The sequence below is a fragment of the Centroberyx affinis genome, unplaced genomic scaffold (assembly GCF_046629955.1).
Source record: "Centroberyx affinis isolate AG114_WGS23_722 - 3 ecotype Tasmania unplaced genomic scaffold, CSIRO-AGI_Caff_v1 ptg004772l_1, whole genome shotgun sequence".
Taxonomy (NCBI): domain Eukaryota; kingdom Metazoa; phylum Chordata; class Actinopteri; order Beryciformes; family Berycidae; genus Centroberyx; species Centroberyx affinis.
The window spans coordinates 234,623-248,274 of record NW_027282316.1 but is presented as its reverse complement, the minus strand read 5'-3'; the positions used below and the strand labels follow the sequence as shown (position 1 = coordinate 248,274).

General features: G+C 40.2%; 1 protein-coding gene across 1 annotated transcript in view; it reads right to left on the bottom strand.

Moving 5' to 3' along the window:
• The window catches only part of creb3l1 (cAMP responsive element binding protein 3-like 1), a 41,976-nt gene extending 36,206 nt beyond the window's left edge, over positions 1–5,770 (bottom strand). Inside the window, exon 1 of the mRNA XM_071545113.1 lies at positions 5,350–5,770. Coding sequence (XP_071401214.1) covers positions 5,350–5,460 — 111 coding nt within the window. The 5' untranslated portion in view covers positions 5,461–5,770. The remainder of the gene's footprint in view (positions 1–5,349) is intronic.
• Between the last annotated feature and the right edge of the window lie 7,882 nt (positions 5,771–13,652).

Genomic DNA, 13,652 nt, shown 5'->3' with positions numbered 1-13,652 from the left:
CAGGTAATAAGCTGACCTGCCCCTAGCCCTGGGGTAAGTTATGCAAAAAGACCAACTTTTTAAATGGCTCTGAATTTTTTTTTTTATTTCCATGAATGGCCAACACCCTTAAGTATAAACAGCAATTATTGTTTAAAATAAATACACATTAGTTTTTACCCCGGTCTCCCCTTTATTTGGTTGTACATGGCTGTAGTGGGTTGAAATAGTATTTGGTTTTATGTGAACTACGGTCTGGATTTGAGAGACGGAGGGAGAAAGGAGGGAGCTGAGGTAGTGTGTGTGTGTGTGTGTGTGTGTGTGTGTTGCAGATAGAGGTGAAGAGTGAGCTACAGTTCAGAGTAAAACAGAGGAAGAGTATCTCTCTCTCTCTCTCTCTCTCTCTCACACACACATACACACACACTGCTGCATGCCTGCTCACATTCCATTTAGCCGCACAGCAGCCAATCAGCGATGAGTATGCAAATAAGGTGGGTGTGTCTTTCTAAAGCTGGAGTGCAGGGTCTGAATGGAGGAGAGAATAGAATAGAATAGAATAGAATAGAATAGAATAGAATAGAACAAAATAGAATACAATACAATATGGATGGAGGAGAGAGAGAATACAGTAGAGAGTACAGAATAGGAAGGATAGAAAAAAGAGAAAGAAAATAGTTGAAGAGATATAGGAAATAGGAGAAGAGAAAGTGTGTTTATACAATCAGTATATGTGTTCTTGTGTGTATACAATGTGTATAGATGTATATGTGTGTGTGTGAGTGTATGTGTATATATGTGTGTGTGTGTGTGTGTGTGGTCAGTGTAAAGTTGTTCGAAAGATAGTATCAACAGAGAATGAATTTCAGCAGAATTGGGTTTCCCAAAAAATGTAAAGGATAGAATAGAATAGAATAGAATAGAATAGAAGAGAACATAACAGAATATGACAGAATAGAATAGAATACAATAGAATAGAATAGCATTGTGAAAATTAAATTCTTATTACATAAACTGCGTCAGACTCACCACTTCACAGCATTAAGTTACTACACTGGCCTTCACTGACCTCACTTTGTGTGTGTGTGTGTGTGTCTACTAATCTAAATATATTGAATATACTGATACTTTTAGAATGTCCCAACTATTACATACTGCATACACATTCATATTTTTGTAATGTTATATTTACTTATGTTTATATCTGTAGCATATGTTTCACATTTTGGTCTATTTTTCATATCATAATTACTCTGCACTATTTTCATCTTAAAGTTCTACTACTTCCATTTTGCACACCATAATAATGCTATAATCTGAAATTTTCACCCTATACTTCCCACTCATACATTTTACTCAACCTGTTGAAACTTAGATATGTTGCTATAGACACTGTGAGCTGACATATTTCCTGGTAGATTCAGTCTAGGTAGATTTTGCACCTGGATTTAAATGTGTTTTGGGAGACCTAGCCTCCAAATATCTTGATCCAGTGTATCTTTTATCGGCACTCATAAAGTAATCTATGACTTTTATTGGACCAAGGAAAATGCAACATCAACAGGTTTCTGGCACAGCTTATGGTGGCCTGTAACTGACACAAAACAGTCATATTGTCACAGTAGAGAGGAGTAAACTGAGATCCAACAGAAGCGTCCAGAGAAGAGGTAATATATCACCATGCTCGATACTGGAATAATAATACCGCTTTGGCCTTTTGCTTTTTTGGCTTGAGAGCGAGGCTTTTTAGCCTTCGGGGCGGTGTGTCTTGAAAGTCCAGTGGGTAGGGAGTTTCTGTTCCAAGTGAGTTTTGAAAGCCAGAAATCAAAGCACCTGGACAAGCAATCTCTGAGTCATCGGTATTCATCAGCATCCCTATCAACCTCCCACAGATATGTTATGGTCATTTTGTGATAAAATGTTTCCAGGTTGTTGGCGGTACGGTCAGTCGGTCTGTCTACTTGTCTTTTCAGCCCGTGTCAGTCATCAATGGCCGTTCTCTACTCTCTACCGATTGCTATAACACAATGGTGATATAACCTATATCAAGTTCATGAAATCTTTTACATTTGCTGTTCTGAACACCCGGTGTCTGGTAGGTCTTTCCTGCAAAAAAAAAAAATCTTCTGCTGCACAAGTGATGCGTTTTACATTTCCTATTTGTTTGGAATAAACAGAAGAAGTTAGCGCCACCTACAGAAACTCAAACTGCATTGACAGAAAATCCAAGGAAGAAGACGTCACAGTGCTACAAGTGATCTTCCCCCTTGAAGTAATGTGGAATTGTGAATGCTGGGATACAGGGATGAGATGCATCATCATTTCCCCACGTTTTGCCAAAATCAGATCAGTGGTGTCTGTGATTTTTTTTTCATACACAGTTCAGTTATTAAAGAGTAACTAAACTCCAAACCCAAATCTTTGGTGAAGCCTTTACGCCTAATGGTGAAAAGTAGGGTACTGCACTGCTCATCTGTTATTGGCTGGTCTTTGTGCCATGTGACGTCACCACCTGTTGCACTCTATGGAAGGTGACATCACCTGGCGCAAACACCAGCCAACAGCAGACGGCCAGTGCAGTACCCTACTTTTCACCATTAGGTGTCAGGCTTCACTAAAGATTTGGGTGGGGTTTAGTTACTCTTTAAGGAGAGTGACAACCGCATTCTCCAACCGAACTCACTACCTGAAAAATGCAGGTCTTGACGATCGAATTTGAGAGCGGCTTCGGCTAGTCCGAGTAGTGTGTACCAGAACTGGACTGGACAACTGGTTGTTAAGGCCCAGCACTCGTTACGTTATGTGACATTATCATCATGGAGGTAAGTGTTGTGCAATCTCAGAACCCATCGTCTATCGGTCTGATGACAATTAGACTCTGGGGGCGACGGCCAATATTTCGGGGTTTCCGGTGTAGCCAGCGGACATCCGAGCCAAGACTTCCTCTTCCGTGCGCTGGTCATTGTTTACAGTCCGATTAGCAACTTGAGACGCGAGAATGGAGTCGGAGTCGAGAGACGACGTCTCATATGCAGATATCTGTTTATAGAGATTAGCCGAAATGTCGTCCGGACCTAAAACACCTACAAAAAGTATCGATGTTTGTGTATTGTGTGGAGAAACGTTCCACTCTCACAACATTGCGGTTGCTCCTACCAGTTCTGCGGTCTCGGGCCCAAATGTTGCGGTTTAAAGTATCAAGTCCATGCGGTGGAAAAAGAGAACATGACGCAACTTATGGATAAACTGATGCCTCTGGTTACTGGTGTTACAGGTGTCAAGTAAACTGTAAATACAGGCAATGGTAGTACTGAAGTAAACATTACTATGGTTACAGACATTATTTACAGCCATCGCGAGAGGAGTGGAGTGACTCCTGTTACCCGTACATACACAGTCTAGTCATTTTACTCCAATGTGTACCAGACATATGTGCATTCACTCTCATTCATAAATTCGGCTGTCACTACCAAATTCTGGCAGTGTGTCCATGAGCGGACAAATTATGCGGTGTAATGAGATGCATCATTCTCTTAAGTTTTGGAAAATCCGATCACGCCCTCATGTCCTCCGGTGGTACGTCCCATCAGCCATCCTGCCCTATGTCCTCTAGTGGTTCACTGGTACTGGCTATTCTCCCCCATGTCTTCCAGTGGTACAGCTCCTCTCCCCCATGTCCTCCAGTGGTACAACCCAGCCTAGTGGCTTCACAGCAGACTGGACTAAATTTATTTAGAACATAGAGGGGGGGGGAGTAGAAACCACAAGCAGACTGCTGGACTGACTCACTGACTAGAATAGAGGTCTGCTTAGTGTGTGTGTGTGAGTGTGTGTGTGTGTGTGTGTGTGTGTGTGTGTACGCGCACATGCACTGATGGCTGCTGCTGAAAATCTGCACTGCTTGAAAAGAGTAAGAAAGTGTGAGACAGAGTGGAAAGAGACACAGAGAGTGAAGGAAAGACAGAATATTTTTTTCTAGCACTGATAATATTATGATGATGATGATTATGATGATTATTATTATGGAGATAGGGATTCAGTGACACTTCAGCAGGGTGAGGATTTGAACCCCAGTCCTCTACTTGAAGGGTGTCCTACACCTTAGGAAATAATTGGTAATTATAGCTAGTTACAGGTAATTAGACAGCAACTCCTTTATTATTATTTATTAGCTATTTAATTAAAACATGCACTTTAACAGTTAATTAAGGGTTAGCTGAGAGATATACCTTGAGAAATAATCAATAACTTCACCTAAAGATGTAATTAATTGTTAATTAGACTGAAGAACTGAAGAGTCAATTAAGACATAAACCTTAAGAATTGAGACATACACTTTAAAATTTAACTAGGAGTTAGTTGACTCTTAAGGCTTATGTCTTAATTTAGTTAATTAATACATGAATATTAACAGTTCTTAATGAACTTTAAGAGTTCATTAAGAGTTAATTCAGATATAAACCTTAAGAGTTAATGAGAAGTGAGTTAAATGTTCGTTAAGATGTAGGCTATAGCTTAAGAGCTAATTAAGATGTAAGACATACACCTTAAGTCTTAAGAGTTAAGAGACACTTTAATAGTTAATTAAAACAATAACGAAATTAAGACATACATGTTAAGAGTTAATTAAGAGCCAATCTAGTGGTCCAATAAAGCCAATATAGTCACTGCTCATTAGTCACCATATAGTCAATGCTACCGGCTGGCTACACACACACACACACACACACACACACACACACACACACACACACACACACACACACACACACACACACACACACACCAGCTGTGCACAAGCCAGATTATGTTAGACAGCGTTCAAGACATGCCCAGTCGCACTCTATCACTCAATCTCCTCACACACACACACACACACACACACACACACACACACACTCCAAAGAGCCAGGTGTGCTGGTGAGAACTCAACACCTGCCAGCTGAACACACACACACACACACACACACACACACCAGGTTAAGTTCAGTTACCCCTAGTCTGTTTCCAGTGTTCTCAGTCTCACATAGTAGTTTACCCACTGGACTGGAATATATCAACACACACACACACACAGAGAGAGAGAGAGAGTAGGCTATGAACTCCCCCCGGATGTCAGTCAGGATCTGAATAACTAACACCGCCCTCCTGAGGTCCGGCTCCGGGCGGAACAGGGAGTAAAGGTGCGTTAGATTATAACGCACGAGAGCCGTCAGTACAGAAACACCGACAGCTGACTTCCAACAGCAAGACAGCGCGAATAAACACAATAACAGCAACAATATCACACCACATGAGTGAGGAAAGTGACTTCCAAAAGAAAGACACGCCGAATAAAAAAATAGAAGCAGCCTAAATGCGAGCACTCACCACATTAGTGAGGAAATCTCCGTCGCTGAGTTCCTCCAGGTCCAACAGGTTGGTGCCTCCGGGCGGATAGAGTTTCTCTGCTGTTAAACTGTCTAGGATGGACTCCATCATTATTGTCTGTCTGCCTGTCTATCCGCCTGCCTGCCTGCCTGCCTGTCTTCAGCTTCCTAGACGGATGGACTGACTGGTAGAAAGCACACAGGTCCAAAACTCAGATAACAACTCATTAAAAATGAAGCCGCTCGTTTCCAAATGCCGTGCTGGGTTTGTATTCAGCCTTGGTCGTAGTCGCCGACAGGTTTGTCTTTAAGCCCGGTTGCTCTTATTCAATGCGGGCCGAGTCCAGCTGCTGCTTTCCTGCTATGATAAAGTTGAAAATGCACATTATTCCCCTGCCGCTGCGGAGACCGTTGATATCCAGCTGTTCAGGGCTCAGACTCTCGCTCTCGCGCACCCCTCTCTCTCTCTCTCTCTCTCACTCGCTCGCGCTTCCATGAGCTCGTGAATATTCAATGTAACCGCGCCTCTCGGTCGTGACGTCAAATGACGACCACGCCCAAACACAATAGGAGATTATCAGGAATACAAACCTATCTCCAGCATCAGAGGGATAAAAAACTATTTATTTTCAACTTTATGTTTGATAAACAGGGCCAGGGGTTAAATTACGTTATACTGCGCAAATACAAAGTGTAATTTGTGGGCATTCATGCTTTTCATACATTTTAGAGATTTGGAAATTGTTACTAATTCGTTTTTAAAGGCTGTTAAACACCCTCTCTCTCTCACTCGCTCGCGCTCCCAGGAGCTTATGAATATTCAATGTAACCGCGCCTCTCAGTCGTGACGTCAAATGACGACCAGCCCAAACACAACAGTCGGAGGTTATCGATTCTACATGGTAAATTTCACATCCATAAATGCTAAATAACAAAAGTTACCCCCAAGTTCACTAGATTTTTATGTGAATTTAATGAATATATTAAGACTCTCAAACTTATAAACACTAAAAAAAGTAATAAAACTGCCAAACTGTACGGTGAACTCTTTAAAGAAAAATAACGTTTGTTTTTTTTTATCATAATTTTATATTAATGAAGTTTATTTATCCCAACTCTGTTTGTTTGTTTTTTAGGGTAAATAATAATAATTATTACTTTTATTTGTTTCTTTAAATTCATATTCTTGTGTCTTTGCATACTATGCTGAGCACATGTCTGCACTGTTTGTATATTTGAATGTTTTTTTTCAATAAAGATTGGAAAAAAAAAAACAGTCGGAGGTTATCAGGAATGCAAACCTATCTCCACCATCAGAGGGATAAAAACTATTTATTTTCCACTTTATGTTTGATACAGGGCCAGAAGCTAAGTTATAAATGCGTTTTAACCTCCTAGTCTTTCCCTGTTAGACTAATGTAACTTGGTAATGAAAGCAACTCCTGAGGGTTCAACCACCTTTTTGTCGAATTTGCTAGTCGCCAATGATTAACGTAACTGTATCTAATTCCAGACACTCGCGTAATTTCTGGTGTTTACTCGCCGTTTTTATACAGAGTTCCTATCCAAAACGTAAGTGACGTAAATTCATACATATTGCAGAAGCTAGGTATCAAATTTCATAATTATCTATACACATTTAAGCATATAAAACATTAAATTACGAACTTAGTCACGAATAAGAAGCGGACGACGGTTAGCCTACTTCATGTAGAGAATCTGTATTGGCTGATAAATGGAAAAATAAGAGCTTTGAGTACATAGCCTGCACTTCTTACATGTATCTGTAACATTGTGAAGGTACAGGAAGGGTTAATATCGAGTATATGATTATAAGTAAGTGTCCGGAATTGGATTAATATTGACACGACACGGACTGAAGTGTCCGGAATTGGATATGAATTTTGAATCTCACAAATAGGTGCACTATCATCCATTTGCTGGGAGAAAATCAATTACAAGTTAAGGTAAAAGCGATATTAAACTTGAAAAAAGACAGATGGAGGATGGTTCATTTATGAGAAACTTAAATGAAAACAGTACAGGATGAAATATATTGGTAATTGATTGTGATTTTTTGGTCATATGCTACTCCGCATAGGGCTAAAGCGTTAGCATGTGCACCTGACAGAGCTACCTACCGAAGACACAGAGATGATTTTGGTGTCAGTCTTCTCATCACATAGTGGGTAAGATGACCAATGAGCTAAACTCCCAAAAAGTCAGAGTAGTCCTTTCATAATTAATGGGATTGGTAGAGATTTGAAATGTAGTAGGCAAACAAACACATCAGAGATATTGCCTTATCGCCCAGAGGGAAACTCTTTTGGAATTCAATTTGGAATTTTAATAGATATTGTGTGGCAGAACTCATGGTTACTACCATTCAACTGTATTACTAATAAAGTTCATGGCCATTAGAAGCACAGTCAACATTACTTCACATTATTTCTAATAAAATACTAATTTTGATAGCATCCGAATCAGTGGTATTTTTTGCAGTCAAGTGATTTTTGTATTATATCACATTGCAGATACAGATGCAGTCATTTTTACAAAGTAGTTTACAACTAGGGCTGGGTGATAATTCAATATTATCGTTTATCGTCTTTCAGTGGAATCATATCGTGATGATATGAAGATATTTTAATATCGTGACACACATTTCTGCTGTCTGAATTGATGATGACAAGCAAATTTTACTTAAAAACTCTCATAAAATGAGGTATGGTAGGAATATTATTTGAATATTTTTGTTTTGTTTGACATCACACCTAACATTACCATTCGATTCAATGAGATGAACATTAATTTGATTATTTAACGTGATTTTGTATACATGAACAATATGTTATTATCAACTATTGTGATATATATTGATATCGAGAAAAATCCTTATGATTATCATGATATTGATTTCAACCACATCGCCCAACCCTATTTACAACTAACTTCACATTCACGTTAACTACTAGTTATTATTATGATTAGTGATTTAATGCCAAAAACGGATTCAGCGCTTACAGTTCAACCAAACTGACCATTCATATTTATCAGTTAAATAATAAATAAATCAAAAAACGTTTAACTTTTGAAACTTTCCAGAATAATGGGGCACCCATTTTAATCTTCCCAGCACCTAAAGGTGGGTCATGGCGGAACTAAGTTGTGTATCAATACTGAGGTGTGTGTTTGTGTGTGTGTGTGTTTGGGAATGACTAAGCATAGAAAGAGAGAAATGACTTTGGCGAGCCGAGTTGTGACTGCTTTGACACCCAGAGATACTGCCTGGGGCTGCAACACACACACACACACTCACACACACACACACACACACTCACACACACACACACACACACACACACATAGGAAGCGCGCAAGGAGTGCAATAGGTATCGCTTTCTCTTCCACAATCGCTCAGGCTCACCCACCCATCTCCCCTGCCCTCCCCACCCCAGGGTGTCAGGGCGTCCTACTTTCTCCTCTGTCATGCGGAGAGAGAGGGAGAGTGAGAGAGAGAGAGAGAGAGAGAGACAAGCAGATAGACAGATAAAGGAGGGAGAGACAGGAAGAGGAAGAGATTGAAAGACAGAGGGCGAGAGAAACCCTGTCCATTGTGTCCCAGTACTGTGTAACATGGATATCACACGTGTGTGAGTGTGTGTGTGTGTGTGTGTGTGTGTGTGCTGTAACTCTGACCTGTTACATAATCTGGGTAGATTTCAATCAAAAAGGCCTCTAACCAGGGGGATTTTTACAAGGATATGGCTGCACTTTCTGGTTTTTCTACTTTGGTTTCCATCCAACTATTGTTTTGTTTGCTTTTTAAAAAAAAAAATCATAACGTATTGAATTCGAAAAGCTGAATAGAAATGGCAAAATTCAATGAAATTTCCTCAAACACTTTTTGCGCCTCCTCTGATTTCTTTTCTTTCTTTTGATAGAGAAACTATGCAATAAATAGCGATAGAAACACATTTGTCATGAATGAATAACGACACTGGCTCAACAAAGGGTTCAGTCTCATAATTCAAAAATGGCTTTTGGATGTTCTGAGATGTCAACACGTCTCTACTGTGGTTGTATGACTGTTAGTTGGTACATTAAAATATTCCCAAGTGCATTTCATTGTTTTTGTCTTCAGATGAAGAATTAAATATGATCAACATTAGCTGACAGTAAATAACAATAACAACTTGCCTAATACTAATCAATACTAATCCATCATTTTTCTGGCAGATGTGTTTTCTGAATTCAAATTCTATTATTGTTCCCTTGTTTTGGTTCATATACCCTCAAACAAAATAATTAACATATGCTCACAATTTAGTAAATGTGTGTATGTTGTTAAAGGCTTGAGCTCAACTGATCTGGTTTCACCCACTTGCCATAATTAGTTCAAATTACTTGATTGCATTGATTTATTTTGTTTAATTAACCTGATCATTTGTTGGATAAAGATTTATTTAGCTGAATTACAAATAAAAAAGTATTAGTTAATTTAACAGAGATTTGTTGATCAAGTTTAACTTAACTCCACATGTTAAACTCCACATGTTTATAATAATATATGTAATATATGTATGTAGCTATTTTTTTTAGTAGTTATCTCTTTGTAGAATAGGCTGTAAGCTTTGAGTGGACTGGGATGCAGGGTGTGAAGGAGGAATATTCTATGTGTATTTCTGGAATATTATAATATTATAATAACATTTTATTTTATTTATTTAAAAAAAACATTGAAAAATGCATATAAAAACAAAGAACCAGGCCAATAAACAGCAAATGATTAGAATGAGCCAATAGGCCGAAAGTCTGTCTCCCCTCCACCTTTTCCTCTTTACTGGACATCGTTAAAACATGTTGCTATGGTAACTAGGACACCTGGTGGCCAGCACACATATACAACACACACACACACACACACACACATACACACACACACACACTCATTGAAAACATGTCAGGTCAGTAAAGTGAGACCAGAGCCATCTGGAGTTGGGCCATAAACAGTGGAGCTCTCTAATCTCACCCAGAGCCATATACGCTGGAAGTTTACAAAGTAGGCCTACTGCAGCAAATGATCCCTGTTCTCCCTGTGCAAAATGTCAGCTAAAACAGCAGTTTGTGAACTAATGACAAAGCTTTATGCTCAGTCAATCCACTTCAGATCAGTCTGCCTGTCCGTGTGCTTATCTGTCTATCTGTATTTCCGTTCACCTGCCCTGCTTTTATTTGTGTCTGTCCGACTGCCTGTTATGTCATTATTATGTAATTGCAGGGCTGGAAATGAGGGTGTGAAAGACGAAGAGGGGAGGAGGGAAGGAAGAGGAGATGGGAGGAGGAGGATACGGAGAAAGAGAGATGGGTTTCTGATTGTTACAACAGAACGTCATTCAGAAAAGGAATTCTGTTGGGAAGTGCAATAATATCTTTAGCCAAAAGTGCAGATAGACCTCGTAAGTCTGGCTCATGGTTCCATAGTGATTTCTCCGTAGGGAACATGAATGGGGTTTCACATAATTGTCTCTCTCACAGTCTACGATTAATGCAGGATTTTCAAAGCCGGTCTGTTTTTGTATATTTATGTCTCTAATGGAACTGGGTCCGTTTATTTCTGTAACCGTTTTCTAGTCCAAGTAGTATTTTTGCTAGCAACAAGCTAAACACTTCAGCACATATAATTTGCATCACCCGCTGGAGGCGGTAGCGTAGGTCTCCCCCTGGCAGACCTTCTCCCTCTCTCTCTACTCTCTCTGTCGGTCTCATCTGAGCACCTACACCGCCACCTTTGCTAAATCGATCGCATATCTTTGATTTCCACGTTTTATACTGTAAATACTTCTATTAAATTGTAGTTGTATATATATATCATTGTTGTTAATTGTTGTTTGTTGTTAGTTTCTTCAATTCTAGTCAATCAAGTATTTTTTGCTAGCTAGCGAAACGTGTGGAATGTTTAGCTTGTTGCTAGCAAAAATACTTCTTGGACTATAAAACGGTTACAGAAATCAACGTCATTAGAGACATAAATATACATAGGTAAAAATTGACCGACTTTGAAAATCCTGCATTAAACGTAGACTGTGACAGAGACGATTATGTGAAACCCCGTTCATTTTCCCTACGGAGAAATCGCTATGGAACCGTGAGCCATACTTGGGCAAGGCTGACGTCATTCGACTTATGAGATCTTGCAGCTGGGGACGCAGGCAGGATTAGCACAACTGGTTAAAAGGCTGGCTGTGTTGTAGACTGGTAAAACAAACTGCTTAAAGGCATACTGGGTAAGGATTTTGCCAGCTGTGGCTTGTAAACACAACTTTCATGGTTGACTACTCCTCCCGAGAAGCGCACGCCCCCCTGAACGCGGTTGCCAGAACAATGCAAAAGACAGGTACAGTGAGTCGAAACGCCAAGCAGACAAGGCTCATTCCAATCTCTGAACCCATCGTCTATCGGTCTGATGACGATTAGACTCTGGGGGCGACGGCCAATATTTGGGGGTTTCCGGTGTAGCCAACGGACATCCGGGCCAAGACTTCCTCTTCCGTGCGCCGGTCATTGTTTACAGTCCGATTAGCAACTTGAGACGCGAGAGTCTAACATTTCTCCACACAATATACAAACATCGATACTTTTTGTAGGTGTTTTAGGTCCAGCCGATTTCGGCTAATCTCTATAAACAGATATCTGCATATGTGATGTCGTCTCTCAACTCCAACTCCATTCTCGTGTCTCAAGTTGCTAATCGGACTGTAAACAATGACCGGCGCACGGAAGAGGAAGTCTTGGCCCGGATGTCCGCTGGCTACACCGGAAACCCCCAAATATTGGCCGTCGCCCCCAGAGTCTAATCGTCGTCAGACCGATAGATGATGGGTTCCGAGATTGGGCTCATTCTAAAATGAGAATAAATTGGTATTGAAGGAGAGCATGAGGATGAAGAGCGACACAGAGTTGGCCTGTTTTCTGTTGGACAGGTAGGTGCCGGTTAGCTTAGCTAGCTAGCTAGCTAGGTATCAGCTTTTCTACTGCAACGAAGCTACGCTAACGGTAGCTAGATGCAGCCCATGACACATCTCTGACCAGAACTCCAGTTACTCTATGAGTTCGGGACTACTACCGTAGCCAGCGTGGCTTTTCGATATAAAACAATTCAGCAGTGGTTTTGGTTGCAGGTGGACACACCCACTGCCAAACGGTTGACTCCCAGAAATGTCCTAAACATTCAGAAATAAGAATACAGGCAGAAGGCAGCAGGCTCTCTGCAGACACAAACACTGTCACACACTACCAATGGCGCATGATATGATATGTAATGATGGAGTAGGATATGTTTTGGATGAGTTTGTGCTATTTCTAAGGGGCAAATCTTGCTCAGTATGCCTTTTAAAAGGCTGGCTCTGTTGTAGACTGGTAAAACAAACTGGTTAAAAGGCTGGGTGTGTTGTACACCGGTAAAACAAACCATAGCAATCATCCTCTCTCTGGTGAGCTGATGTCACAGAGCACCTTCAGCCTCCACCTCAGCACCCCAAGGTGAAACACAGAGCACTGTACGTAAGCTAGCTCCATGTATAAATATATTCTCTATAATGATAGTGATAATGAGAACAGACATCCATGCACATGCGGCCATGCGCATTATCTCTTTTTCTGTACATGTGGTTCCTCCATCTGGTAGGAGGCAGCTAGTAATTCACACATGGAAATTGGTGTGTTCTGTACATCTGTAAATTGAATATATTGATAAGTCTACATGCCTACTGTACATATGTATGTATGTGCTTTATAGACCTGATTCATTCTTTTTCTTTACCCACTTATTCCTATTCAGGGTCATTCTGGGCTGGAGCCTATCCCAGCATGCTCTAGGTGGAGGACAGGGACTAACTTCTGTCTCTTCATATTTTAATATTCTTCTAAATTTCATTTTCATATATATTGGTATATTTATATTCTTTTCACTTATTCCATACTGCACATATTTCATTTTGCTCATCCTCATAATACCATTTGCAGTCACACTTTATTTGGAAAGTCCAATGTTGATCCTCAACTTCCTATCAAGTGACTATAATGTGTCACTAAAAAGTCTACTGAGTTTCAAGTGATACTCATAATCGTGTGTGAAGCAGTCTATAGATATTCAATGGATGGGCTAGGGTTAATCTTAGGGTTGGGTTTAATGTTAGATTTAGGGTTAGGTTTGGGTTTACATAGTCTTTGGAGATGCATCCAATAGGCAAGTGACACCTTGTTGAACATCTACTTTTTGTCACCTGATAGTTGAGCATCAAC